Source organism: Notolepis coatsorum, assembly GCF_963971535.1.
Source record: "Notolepis coatsorum genome assembly, chromosome: 5".
Classification (NCBI taxonomy): Eukaryota; Metazoa; Chordata; class Actinopteri; order Aulopiformes; family Paralepididae; genus Notolepis; species Notolepis coatsorum.
This window is the reverse complement of record NC_140169.1, coordinates 136,097,684-136,110,183: the sequence shown is the minus strand read 5'-3', so window position 1 is coordinate 136,110,183 and position 12,500 is coordinate 136,097,684. Positions and strand designations below refer to the sequence as shown.

At 42.7% G+C, this 12,500-nt stretch overlaps 1 protein-coding gene across 1 annotated transcript in view; it reads left to right on the top strand.

Annotated features, from left to right (window-relative positions):
• Positions 1–12,500, top strand: part of otofa (otoferlin a) — a gene marked incomplete at its 5' end in the record, with an annotated part of 319,129 nt that overhangs the window by 240,291 nt on the left and 66,338 nt on the right. The window contains 5 exons of the mRNA XM_084314280.1: positions 1,372–1,503; positions 5,433–5,495; positions 7,144–7,228; positions 7,633–7,792; positions 8,216–8,402. Coding sequence (XP_084170406.1) covers positions 1,372–1,503; positions 5,433–5,495; positions 7,144–7,228; positions 7,633–7,792; positions 8,216–8,402 — 627 coding nt within the window. The remainder of the gene's footprint in view (positions 1–1,371; positions 1,504–5,432; positions 5,496–7,143; positions 7,229–7,632; positions 7,793–8,215; positions 8,403–12,500) is intronic.

Sequence of the window (12,500 nt, the reverse complement as noted above, 5' to 3'; positions counted from 1 at the left end):
CTCTATATCTCCCTCTATCTCTCCCTCTCTCTCCCTCTTGTCCACTCTCTCCCTCTATCTCTCCTTCTCTCTCCTTGCTTCTCTATCTCTTCTCATTTGTTTCTTGTTCTTCTCATTTGTCTTTTATTCCTATCTCCCTCTCTCTCTCCCTCTATCTCTCCCTCTCTCTCTCCCTATATTTCTCTCTCTCTCGTCCACTCTCTGTATCTCTCTCCCACTAGCAGGGTAATAATTAAACCAGTGAGACACAACTTGGGCCCTCAAGTCTTTAGCCTGAATCAAAATGTACATCAGCCTCCTCTGATGTGCTTCCTTCACTTTAGGCTGGAGGGTATAGAAGGAAAACCCTCTGGCGTTAAAAGACGATCCACACAGTTTATTAGTTGCCTACATTTGTGGATGTGGAAGTGTACGTTCACTTCAGTGTTGAAACGTTGCCGTAAAGATGCCACTTCAAGAACTAGTCAAATACAGTCAATAGTCAAAATAGTCAAAATAGTCAAAACAGGCAAAACAGGCAAAATAGTCAAATAGTTAGAATAGCCAATAGTCAAATAGCAGGCAGAATAACACTACCAGAATTACAACCCTGTGATCAACTGACTCAGATTGGTTTTCACCACTGTGGCTTGTGTTTTTGACAGGGTGGATGTGACAGGCTGGATGTGACAGGGTGGATGTGACAGGGTTGATGTGACAGGGTGGATGTGACAGGGTGGATGTGACAGTGTGGATGTGACAGGGTGGATGTGACAGGGTGGATGTGACAGGGTGGATGTGACAGGGTGGATGTGACAGGGTGGCTGTGACAGGGTGGGTGTGACAGTGTGGATGTGACAGGGTGGATGTGACAGGGTGGATGTGACAGTGTGGATGTGACAGGGTGGATGTGACAGTGTGGATGTGATAGGCTAAACGCTAAAACTCAGAAAGCTGCCGTGATCTCAACAAATCTGGATAGTGGATAGTTCACAAGGGAGATATTCTTCTTCTATACAATTCTATGTGTCGGCGAGGGAGGATTAGTCCCTGATCAGCCCCCTAGTGGATAGACATGAACATTGCTGCTCACAACACAGCCGCTTGTCTACTGGTTAAAAGACACTTAGGGCTAGATCCACAAAGAATGGATTGAATGCACTGTGCTAATTGCACCCTTACTTACAATGCATTATGAATTGAAAATGGGGGACCCTGATTGTAAACAAGACGAAAGTCTTTCTCTGGTCTGCATCCCTATAACAATTGTGTGTATTGAGCCGTACTGTATTGTACCCATTCTGCAATCTGGTAATGAAATGTTCATTCAATCAATGAATGAAAATGAGTAATGATAGTAATGATATCCCTTGTGCTAATTTCTCCGTTCAGATCAACATCACGGTGGTCGAGGCCAGGCAGCTGATTGGCCTCAACATGGACCCGGTGGTGTGCGTGGAGATCGGCGACGACAAGAAATACACATCCATGAAGGAGTCGACTAACTGCCCCTATTATAATGAGGTGGGTGTGCCGAGCTACTCTCTTAGAACCCACGTGTTGGAATAACACACGGTGTGGTGTTTTTAAAGCCCCCACAAGTAGGATTTCTACGTAGGTATTACGGAAGGGACTGCATTTATATAGTGCTTTTATCCAAAGCGATTTACAACTTCTGCCTCACATTCACCCATTCACTCACACATTCACACACCGATGGCGGAGGCGACCATGCTAGGTGCCAACCTACTCATTGGGAGCAATTAGGGGCTTAAGTGTCTTGCTCAAGGACACCTCGACGCGCTGCCCCGAGGATGAGCCGGAATCGAACTGGGAACCTTCTGATTACCAGGCGACCGCTCTACCTCCTGAGCCACTGTCGCCCCTATTATTTTATCATTGTAAACTCAATGTCCATGCCTTGGCAATGTCTCCTTTGCAACGGGAAGCGGTGGGGTTCATGGGAAATAATAATATATAATAATTCATATAATAATTCATATAATAATATATTATGAGAATTAGGCTACCGATTGTTTCAGCAACGCTCTCATTCGCTTACTGTAATTATACCAAGGTTGCACAACTTATCCGACAATTATATATGATATGATGTGTTATCGCTGTGACAAACCTTTTAACCCCCCCCCCCAGATTTCTTGCTGAGGTGAGCTGAGCTTTCTCTCAGAATAATAACTTCAATTACATTAGCCCAGCCAGTGGAAATAGTATAAAAACCATATACATAAAATTATCAGAATCAGAATTAGCACGACATTGCCTGCCTCACGCCTATTCACACTATACCTTAATATAAGGCTCAGTACATAATCATAATATCATCAATGGCAGGTTCTATCCTCCTGTGTACTGTTCTCCAGTGGTGCTGGTCTGCGGGTGAGGACCATAAAGACTCTGGTAGTATCCTCCTGCTTTGAAGTGATGAAGGTAGTTCATCTGCTATTGATCCATCGTGTTTGTCTGGACGGCCCCAGCTGGAAAGACAAACAGTAGCCTCTAATGAAGAGAGCAGACCCGCTAGGCCCTCGCTCTGTCTGTCCACATCCAGGTTTTACAGCTTCCGTGTCTCTCTGCTCTTTCTTCATATCGGTTCTCAAACCTTTCCATGTCTGAGAGGGTTGTTCTTGTAGCTGAGTCAAGGAGGCTGGATACAGGAAGAGGAAAGACAGACGGGAACATTAGTGAATGAATGAATTAATTAATATCTTCGCTGAAAACTCAATGCCACGTCATTCATGTCAAAAAATAAATGTACTTGTGCAGATAGCAATCAACTGCTTACTAGCAGGAATGTCAATTTCAATATGGTAAATAAAATATTTTCTCAATTTGATGTCAAAACTAGCCAAATCGTTAGCCTAATTTACCCTTGTTTGTAAATCGTCAAGAAAGGTGAAATACGCCATCAGTATGCACCCAGAATATAACAAAATCACTTTTTTATCAAAGATCCGCTGAATGATACCTCAACGACCGCTCAACGACCGCTCCTACCAAGTGTCATGGAGAGGGACTCTGTCGGCCACCCGCCCCCTCCGGACGGGTGTCCCCCAGGGCTCGGTCCTAGGACCCCTTCTCTTCTCCCTCTACACTAAATCACTGGGTAACATTATCACGTCTCATGGCTTCTCATATCATTGTTATGCCGATGATACTCAACTCTTCCTCTCCTTCCCTCCCTCAGATATCCACGTCTCTGAGCGGATCTCGGCCTGTCTGTCCGACATCTCCGCCTGGATGACGACCAACCACCTCAAACTGAACCTAAGCAAAACAGAATTGCTCCACCTGCCGGCCAAATCCTCCCCCCTGACCGACCTCTCCATCACAGTCGAGAATGCAGCTGTGACCGCGTCCCCGACCGCCAAGAACCTTGGTGTTGTCCTCGACGACCAGTTGAACTTCTCTGCTCACATCGCAGCGACAACCAGAACCTGCAGATTCCTCCTGAGCAACGTCAGAAGGATACGCCCCTTCCTGACAAAAGAAGCCACCCAACTCCTCATCCAATCAACAGTCATCTCCCGCCTCGACTACTGCAACGCACTGCTAGCTGGCCTCCCGGCCACTGCCACCAAGCCTCTTCAACTCATTCAAAACGCAGCGGCCCGCCTGATATCAAACCTACCGAAGTCGGCCCATGTCACCCCACTTCTTAGGGACCTGCACTGGCTCCCCATTGCTGCACGTATCCGCTTCAAGGCCCTCGACCTAGCATACCGTGCAGCAAAGGGAACCGCTCCCGCCTACCTCCGGTCAATGGTCTCTAACTACACACCCTCAAGACCCCTACGCTCTGCATCTTCTGGCCGCCTCAGACCTACTCCTATCCAAGCTCCCGGAGGGTCATCAAAGAGAAGCCGCCTATTCTCAGTCCTTGCCCCACAATGGTGGAATGAACTACCCATCCCAGTTAGGACAGCCGAATCCCGTCCAATCTTTCGCCGTCGACTAAAGACTCACTTCTTCAACCATTATCTGAAATGATAAAAAAAAAAAAAAAAAAAAAAAAAAAAAAAAATCTAACCCTGACTAACCTTACTGTCATGCACTTGTCCTAATAAACTAACCTACACTGTAACACGCAACACTTGATGAACATTGTTACTCAGCTGATAGAGTTGTACCCTTCTTGCTGTCTTGTCGTACAGAACTTGTAAGTCGCTTTGGATAAAAGCGTCAGCTAAATGACTAAATGTAAATGTAATGTAAATGAATGACATTCCGAGTTTAAAATGTCAAACTTGGCAAATCTGTTTGCTCAATAAAATAAGCCTCCTTCTACTTTTACTGGTGTAAGCAATTTCACGTCTCACTCCCTTCATTCCGTAGAGTCCCAGGTCTGCTTCTTTTCCCAGAGAAGTAGCCAGTGAGGTCCACGTCTCGCTTCCTCCCCCCACGTCTCTGAGTCTGATTGAGTCTGGGATTGCATGATTGTCCGCTCTTCTTGTCGTGTTTGTGTCCTCACCGTGCCCAGCCATCACTGCACCACATCCCTGCAGCTTGTATCTCTGTTACTAAAAACACAACCTCACTAAAGCCTTGGAATGAAGGCAATGGAATTGGACTGAATCGGGTTGTAGCCTACCCGAGGCAGCCATACTGTGCCAAAAAAGTACTGAAGTGAGAAATAACTTTAGAATAGCTTTTATAACTCCCCTCAGATCTCTCTGTACTCTTTCTTTGCGTTAAACTTTCTCTTCTTATCTTTTTAGCCTCTCTTCTGTTGACTTTTTAAATTGCTGTCACGAGTCGGGCCGCAGTTCACATCAAAGCCTGGGTGCATCTCTTCCCTCAGCGACCAATTTAGCATTTTCTCCCGGAGAGCATATAGTGGAGCTCAACGCAAATTGTCTACATCTGTCTACATCGTGACCTGCCTCCGGTTACGCTTTTATGAAATGTACACTATCTCTGTATTGAATGTTTAGCTTTTATTCAAAATTTTAACTTAACCCTTTCACTACTACACTGCCAAAGGGTTAACCCATTTCACTGTGACAATACAGAAGGTTAACCCTTTCACTGCCACATGGCAAAGAGTTAACCCTTTCACAACCATACTACCGAAGGTTAACCCTTTCACTACCACACTACAGAAGGTTAACCGTATGTAGTGTGGTAGTGAAAGGGTTAACCTCCTGTCGTGTGGTAGTGAAAGGGTTAACCACCTGTGGTGTGGTAGTGAAATGGTTAACCTTCTGTAGTGTGGTCGTGAAAGGGTTAACCTTCTGTAGTGTGGTAGTGAAAGGCCTTCTGTAGTGTGGTAGTGAAAGGGTTAACCTTCTGTAGTGTGGTAATGAAAGGGTTAACAAGAAGCCTTGTGATGTTGTGCTCCTGAAGTGAATTTGTGAGAAAGAAACAAATATATGAATATGGGATTTTGTGATCAAGATGCACTAACTAACAAACCTTATTTCTCTGCTCTGCAGTATTTCGTCTTTGACTTCCATGTTCCTCCGGATGTCATGTTTGACAAGATCTTCAAGCTCTCGGTAAGTAGAGCATGTCGGAGATGTACACTGGCAAAAGTGTGCAGATAATAAGCTTATTTCAAGGTATCTTGAGGGAGTTCACACACTAAACCTGATCAGATGAGGACCGTTGCTACTCACATTATAGTCATCAAAAAGGAAGGAGCACACAGATCATCTTTAAAGTTGAGTTTAGACTAGGGCTGTCAAAATTAATGCTTTAACTTTGGAGATTAATTTAAATTATTTAAAGCATTAAAATAAATTAATCTAGATGAATCTATGGAGTGAAAAATCTTCAATGTTAGCGCCACGGATATAAGAGAGAGGTCTAGCTGAGTCAATGTTGATGGTTTTGTTGAACATTTGTATTTCACAAGAGATAAACTGTATTCAAAGAAAGCTATTAAAATAGTCTTTGAATCTAAATATACTTTCTTTGTGTTGATTTTACATTAATTCCATGATTTTACTCAAGTAAATATCTGTTACAAGCTTCGGTCTTAAGTAGAAAAATGCTATTTTTAATCTAGATTAATCTAGATTAATTACAGAAAATTGTGAGATTAATTAGTTTTTTTTTTTAATCTATTGACAGCACTAGTTTAGACACATTCGTGTTGAAAAAAGTTAGTGAATTAGTTTGCACCCTATTAAATATGTTTCTAAAAATGATCCGTGTCTCCAGTACCTTCCTGTTTTATTTCAAGGTATGTTAAGTAATACTGCGAGGAGTGTTTAAATGATTTATTCTTGTTTGATGATTTTTTTCTTCTTCTATGTAACAAGTCACATAGTTGTGAAACAAATGTGATTTACCGGTAAGCACCAAATTAATTCTAGATTACATTCGATTATATTCACATGTATTTTAAAAGAAGTTTGGCATCAGAGTGCAAATGTAACAGTAAATTGCAATAACAATATACAATGTACAGGTGATTAAACTGGATATAAAATATATAAATTAGTACTACTGAGTAATAGTGCTAATGCATGTACAGTGTTATAGTATTATTATGTACAGCCATACAGGTATAAAGACACTATAGTAGTAAGTCATATACTGACCAGCAGTATAACTATAACTTAGAGTAGATAAGGGATATGTGATATAGATATAATACAGATAATACATATATATATAGACAGATATGGATATATATATATATATATATATATATATATATATATATATATATATATATATATATATATATATATATATATATATATATATATATATATATATATATATATATATATATATATATATATATATATATACATATGCTGTAAATATACATACAGTATATAAATATATATAAATGCATGCATTTATGCATTATGCTATCATACAGAGTCTGAATACAAACTAAATAGAAACAAAATACAAAGTCTGAATGCAAACAAAAATCCCATGGTAATAATAATAATAACTTTATTTGTATAGCACTTTTCATGCAGAGGTTGCAGTTTAAAGTGCTGGTAAGCTTATCTTTGGAAGCTCACTTTATGTACTCACTTCATGCAGCTAAATAATGCAGTTATTCAGGTTCATACACAATGCATATCAGTGTTCCCTGAAACACTGTTGTGTTTTTATATTGCAATTTCCAAAATAATAATAGGGAGCTCCGTAATTCCATCTGCCACTCTCTCCCACCAGGTGATTCACTCTAAGAACCTGCTGCGGAGCGGCACTTTGGTCGGTACCTTCAAGATGGATGTTGGCACAGTTTACTCCCAGCCTGGTAAGATTTAAAGTTCAGTTCCAACATTCATCTAATAACTGTTTGAAGTGCCGAGCCTCACTCTGGAAACCACTTATAGTATCTATGAGTGTAGATCCTTGAAAGGCAAGGGATGCAGAAAGAAAACAAGATTTAAATTCAGAAGATTACGTTACTCTAATGTTTACAAATAATGTTATGTTTTGTAATTTCATATTTTTAATTACATTTGTAGAAAATGTTATTAACTATAAATGTTATATATATATATATATTCACTTTCTGTCAGTATGTATCAAGAATATAATTTATTGGTTGATTGATCAAATTAATGAAATCATATTGATTGATTGATTGATTGATTGGTTGATTGATTGATTGATTGGTTGATTGGTTGGTTGATTGATTGATTTTTTGACACATAGAGCACCAGTTCTACCACAAGTGGGCCATGTTGTCTGATCCTGAAGACATCACAGCGGGCTGCAAAGGCTACATTAAATGTGACATTGCAGTGGTTGGGAAGGGAGACAACATCAAGACTCCACATAAAGCCAACGAGACGGACGAGGATGACATAGAAGGGTAATCTATCTATCTATCTATCTATCTATCTATCTATCTATCTATCTATCTATCTATCTATCTATCTATCTATCTATCTATCTATCTATCTATCTATCTATCTATCTATCTATCTATCTATCTATCTATCTATCTATCTATCTATCTATCTATCTATCTATCCTGGTGGACTATATTGGATACGAGTATATTGATTTATGTTGGGTTGTATAGGCAAACATACAGTATTTGAGATTTATGTTGGATCATATTGGATATAGTATATTGGATTTATGTTGGATTATATTGGATAACGTACTTTATATTGGATTTATGTTGGATTATATTGGATAACGTGTACTTTATATTGGATTTATGTTGGATTATATTGGATAACATACTTTATATTGGATTTCTAACATTAGCTCCGTGTGTGTTCTCCAGGAACCTCCTCCTCCCTGAAGGTGTTCCGCTGGAGAGACAGTGGGCCAAGTTCTACGTGAAGATCTACCGGGCCGAGGGCCTTCCTAAGATGAACACCAACATCATGGCCAATGTGAAGAAGGCCTTCATAGGGGAGAACAAGGACCTGGTTGACCCCTATGTTCAAGTGCAATTTGCTGGCCAGAAGGTATAACTTTCCATAGACTACTCACCTGCACCTCCTCAAGAGTTTAGACTAGGGTTTAGGGACCAGGACGTCTTAGCTTGGTGAGCGACCAGGACGCCTTAGTGTGGTGAGCGACCAGGACGCCTTAGTGTGGTGAGCGACCAGGACGCCTTAGTGTGGTGAGAGACCAGGACGTCTTAGTGTGGTGAGAGACCAGGACGTCTTAGTGTGGTGAGCGACCAGGACGCCTTAGTGTGGTGAGCGACCAGGACGCCTTAGTGTGGTGAGAGACCAGGACATCTTAGTGTGGTGAGCGACCAGGACGTCTTAGTGTGGTGAGTGACCAGGACGTCTTAGTGTGGTGAGCGACCAGGACGTCTTAGTGTGGTGAGCGACCAGGACGTCTTAGTGTGGTGAGCGACCAGGACGTCTTAGTGTGGTGAGCGACCAGGACGCCTTAGCTTGGTGAGCGACCAGGACGCCTTAGTGTGGTGAGCGACCAGGACGTCTTAGTGTGGTGAGCGACCAGGAAGTCTTAGCTTGGAGAGCGACCAGGACACCTTAGTGTGGTGAGCGACCAGGAAGTCTTAGTGTGGTGAGAGACCAGGACGTCTTAGTGTGGTGAGCGACCAGGAAGTCTTAGCGTGGTGAGCGACCAGGACGCCTTAGTGTGGTGAGCGACCAGGAAGTCTTAGCCAACCTGAGATTTCTGGCGAATAGCATAGTCAAGGCAAAAGGTAACCCACGTATCACACCCACTGAAGATAAATTCGACCATATTGTTATACACGTCGGAAATAATGACTGTAGGATGAAAGTCTCTGAGGTCACAAAGATCAACATAGTTAGGCTTTCTGACCTCGCCAGAAAGATGAGTCGGCATCGAGTAATCTTCTCTGGCCCCCTGCCTGTAAACCGGCATGATGATGAGTTCGTGAGTAGGACAGCTTCTCTACACCGATGGCTGGAAAAATACTGTAAAGAACAGGGCTTAGGGTTCGTGGATAATTGGTCCTCTTTCTGGGGGCGCCCTGGCTTGCTGAGAAAGGACGGCGTGCATCCTAACATGCAAGGCGCCTCTCTCTTATCTCGCAATATAGACAAGATTATAGCTTCGGGCTGACAGCCACCCCACAAGCATGCCAGGGTGCAGGCTCTTAGCGAGCCTGCTAGTCATGCTAAACTGATGGACCCTGCCAATCCTTATACCTTTCTTGCTCGGTCCCTCCTCCACCAGGCTCCCCACTCCTCTCTTTCTATCTCTACCCCTAAACCTGTATACCCAATCAAAACTAGAATATCCCGTTACGCTCCGCTTTACCCAGCTCGTCCTTGTGCGATAAACCATGCCAACTTAATTGCGATTAAACCTACCCACATGGCTGAAAACCGCGCTGCTAAGTATACAGAGAGTGTGAAGGTTGGCCTTATCAACATCCGCTCTCTGCCAACCAAAGCTCTTTTGGTAAATGAACTGATAACAGACCATAGTCTCGACCTATTTGGCCTCACTGAGACATGGCTTAAACCTAATGATTTTCTGCCCTTAAACGAGGCCTCACCCCCTAATTTTAGTAGCTCCCACATCGCACGCACCTCCAAGAAAGGAGGCGGAGTTGCTCTAATTTATGACTCTAAGCACAACTTTACATCCGACGCAAACTGTAAGTTTTCCTCGTTTGAGGTGCTCCTGTTGCATCCCTCTCTACCCAACAGAAAGTGTGGCGGTCTGATTCCTACCTCCACTGCATCCTTTGTAATGGCTGTCCTATACCGCCCCCCAGGCCCTTACACCCTCTTCCTAGATGAATTTTCAACTTTCATCTCTGAGCTTGTTATGCGCTCAGATAACATTTTAATTGTTGGTGATTTTAACATTCATTCCAATAAAACTCTAGATCCCCTAAATAAGGCTTTTACCGACATCATTGACTCTGTCGGTCTCATTCAAATCGTTGACCAACCCACTCACAGTGGTGGGAACACCCTTGACCTAGTCCTAGCCCGCGGTCTCACTGTGTCAAATTTGACCGTCTCCCCCTATGTTCCTGCTCTCTCAGACCACTACCTCATCAAATTTCAAATTGATCTGACGGTTTCTCGCCCAGACAGTGTAGAATCCTACATGAGCCGTCGTATTAACGCCTCAACTGTCCCAATTCTAGTTAACTGCCTACCAGACACCCTCTCTCCCTTCCTCTCTTACTCTGGCCCCCTTGATCTCTTTACAGACAAACTTAATGCCGCCCTTCGTAGCACCCTCGACATTGTCGCTCCCCTTAAACCTAAAATTAAACGTGCTCCGCAAAAACTAACTCCCTGGTTTACGGAGGAAACGCGCTCCTTTAAAAAGGCTTGTCGCAAACTTGAACATAAATGGCGTTCGACCAAACTCGAAGTATTCCGCCTCGCCTGGAATGATAGTTTACGTAACTACAAAAAGGCACTCTCACTTGCCAAAACCTCTTATTTTTCCAGGCTCATAAATGAAAACAAAAACAACTCAAAGTTTCTGTTTGACACAGTTGCAAAACTTACGCAGAAACAACCAAGTGCCCTAAACCATGCGTTCTCGGCTAACGAATTCATGACATTTTTTACCAAGAAAATTGACCTCATTAGAGATGAAATTGTTGCTTTACTCAACAATCAGAGTCCCTCCCAACCTTTGACGGGCATTCCCCCTGACTTTGATTCCAGTCATACGCTATGCTGCCTTGAAAACGTCTCACTTAGTGCCCTCTCTAAACTGGTTGGCGCGGCTAAACCTTCAACCTGTCTGTTTGACCCTCTCCCAGCAACTCTCATCAAAAAACTCTTCCCAACTCTAGGCCCTGCCCTACTCAATATCTTCAACACCTCTTTGTCTACTGGCGTGGTGCCCCTGGCCTTTAAATCAGCCGTCATTAAACCATTACTTAAAAAACCGAACCTCGACCCTCTAATCTTGAAAAATTACAGACCTATCTCCAATCTCCCATTCCTATCCAAAGTGTTAGAACGGATTGTCGCAACGCAACTTACTGACCATTTATCAAACAATAATCTTAATGAATCATTTCAATCTGGCTTTAGAGCCTTACACTAAACCGAAACGGCGGTTACCAAAGTCACAAATGACTTACTGCTCTCTCTTGACTCAAACCTCACCTCTGTGCTCTTATTGCTTGATCTCAGTGCAGCCTTTGACACTATCGATCACTCGATTCTTCTAGGTCGGCTTGAGAACCATGTTGGCATTCGGGGTCTCGCACTAGCTTGGTTTAAATCCTATTTAACTGATAGAACACACTGCGTGGTCTATAATGATTTAACATCTGAGACCCTCCCAGTGCAATGTGGTGTCCCACAAGGCTCTGTCCTGGGCCCTTTGCTATTTTCGATTTACATGCTACCCCTCGGCGATATCATACGCAAATTTGGCATAAACTTTCATTTTTACGCTGATGACACCCAATTATATATACCTATTAAGCCAAATGATTCCTCCCAACTACAAAACCTTGAGGCCTGCTTGCTTGCCGTCAAAAAATGGATGTCGCAAAACTTTCTACTCCTTAATGCAGATAAAACTGAGATGTTAATTGTTGGCCCCCCAAACCACAGAGGCCTGTTTCAGGACATCTCCCTCAACTTTGATACCTGTCATGTATCCCAGAGCTCCACCATAAAAAACCTCTGAGTCATTTTTGATTCCTCCCTCTCATTTAATGCACATATAAAAAATGTCACCAAAATTGCATTCTTCCATCTTCGTAATATCGCAAAAATACGCCCCATTTTAACTCTGGCTGATGCTGAAACCCTGATTCATGCTTTTGTCTCATCACGTCTGGACTACTGTAATGCACTTTTTTCAGGCTTACCTAATTCAAGCATCAAAAATCTTCAACTCGTGCAAAATGCGGCTGCACGGATACTAACTAGAACTAGAAAATTTGATCACATCACACCAGTTTTGTCCGCCCTACATTGGCTTCCTATCCAAGCCCGCTCTGACTTTAAAGTGCTACTCCTCACCTACAAAATTTTAAATGGGCTTGCACCGCTCTATCTATCTGATCTCATCTCCCGATACTCGCCCGCTCGTGCTCTGCGCTCACAAAATGCGGGGCTTCT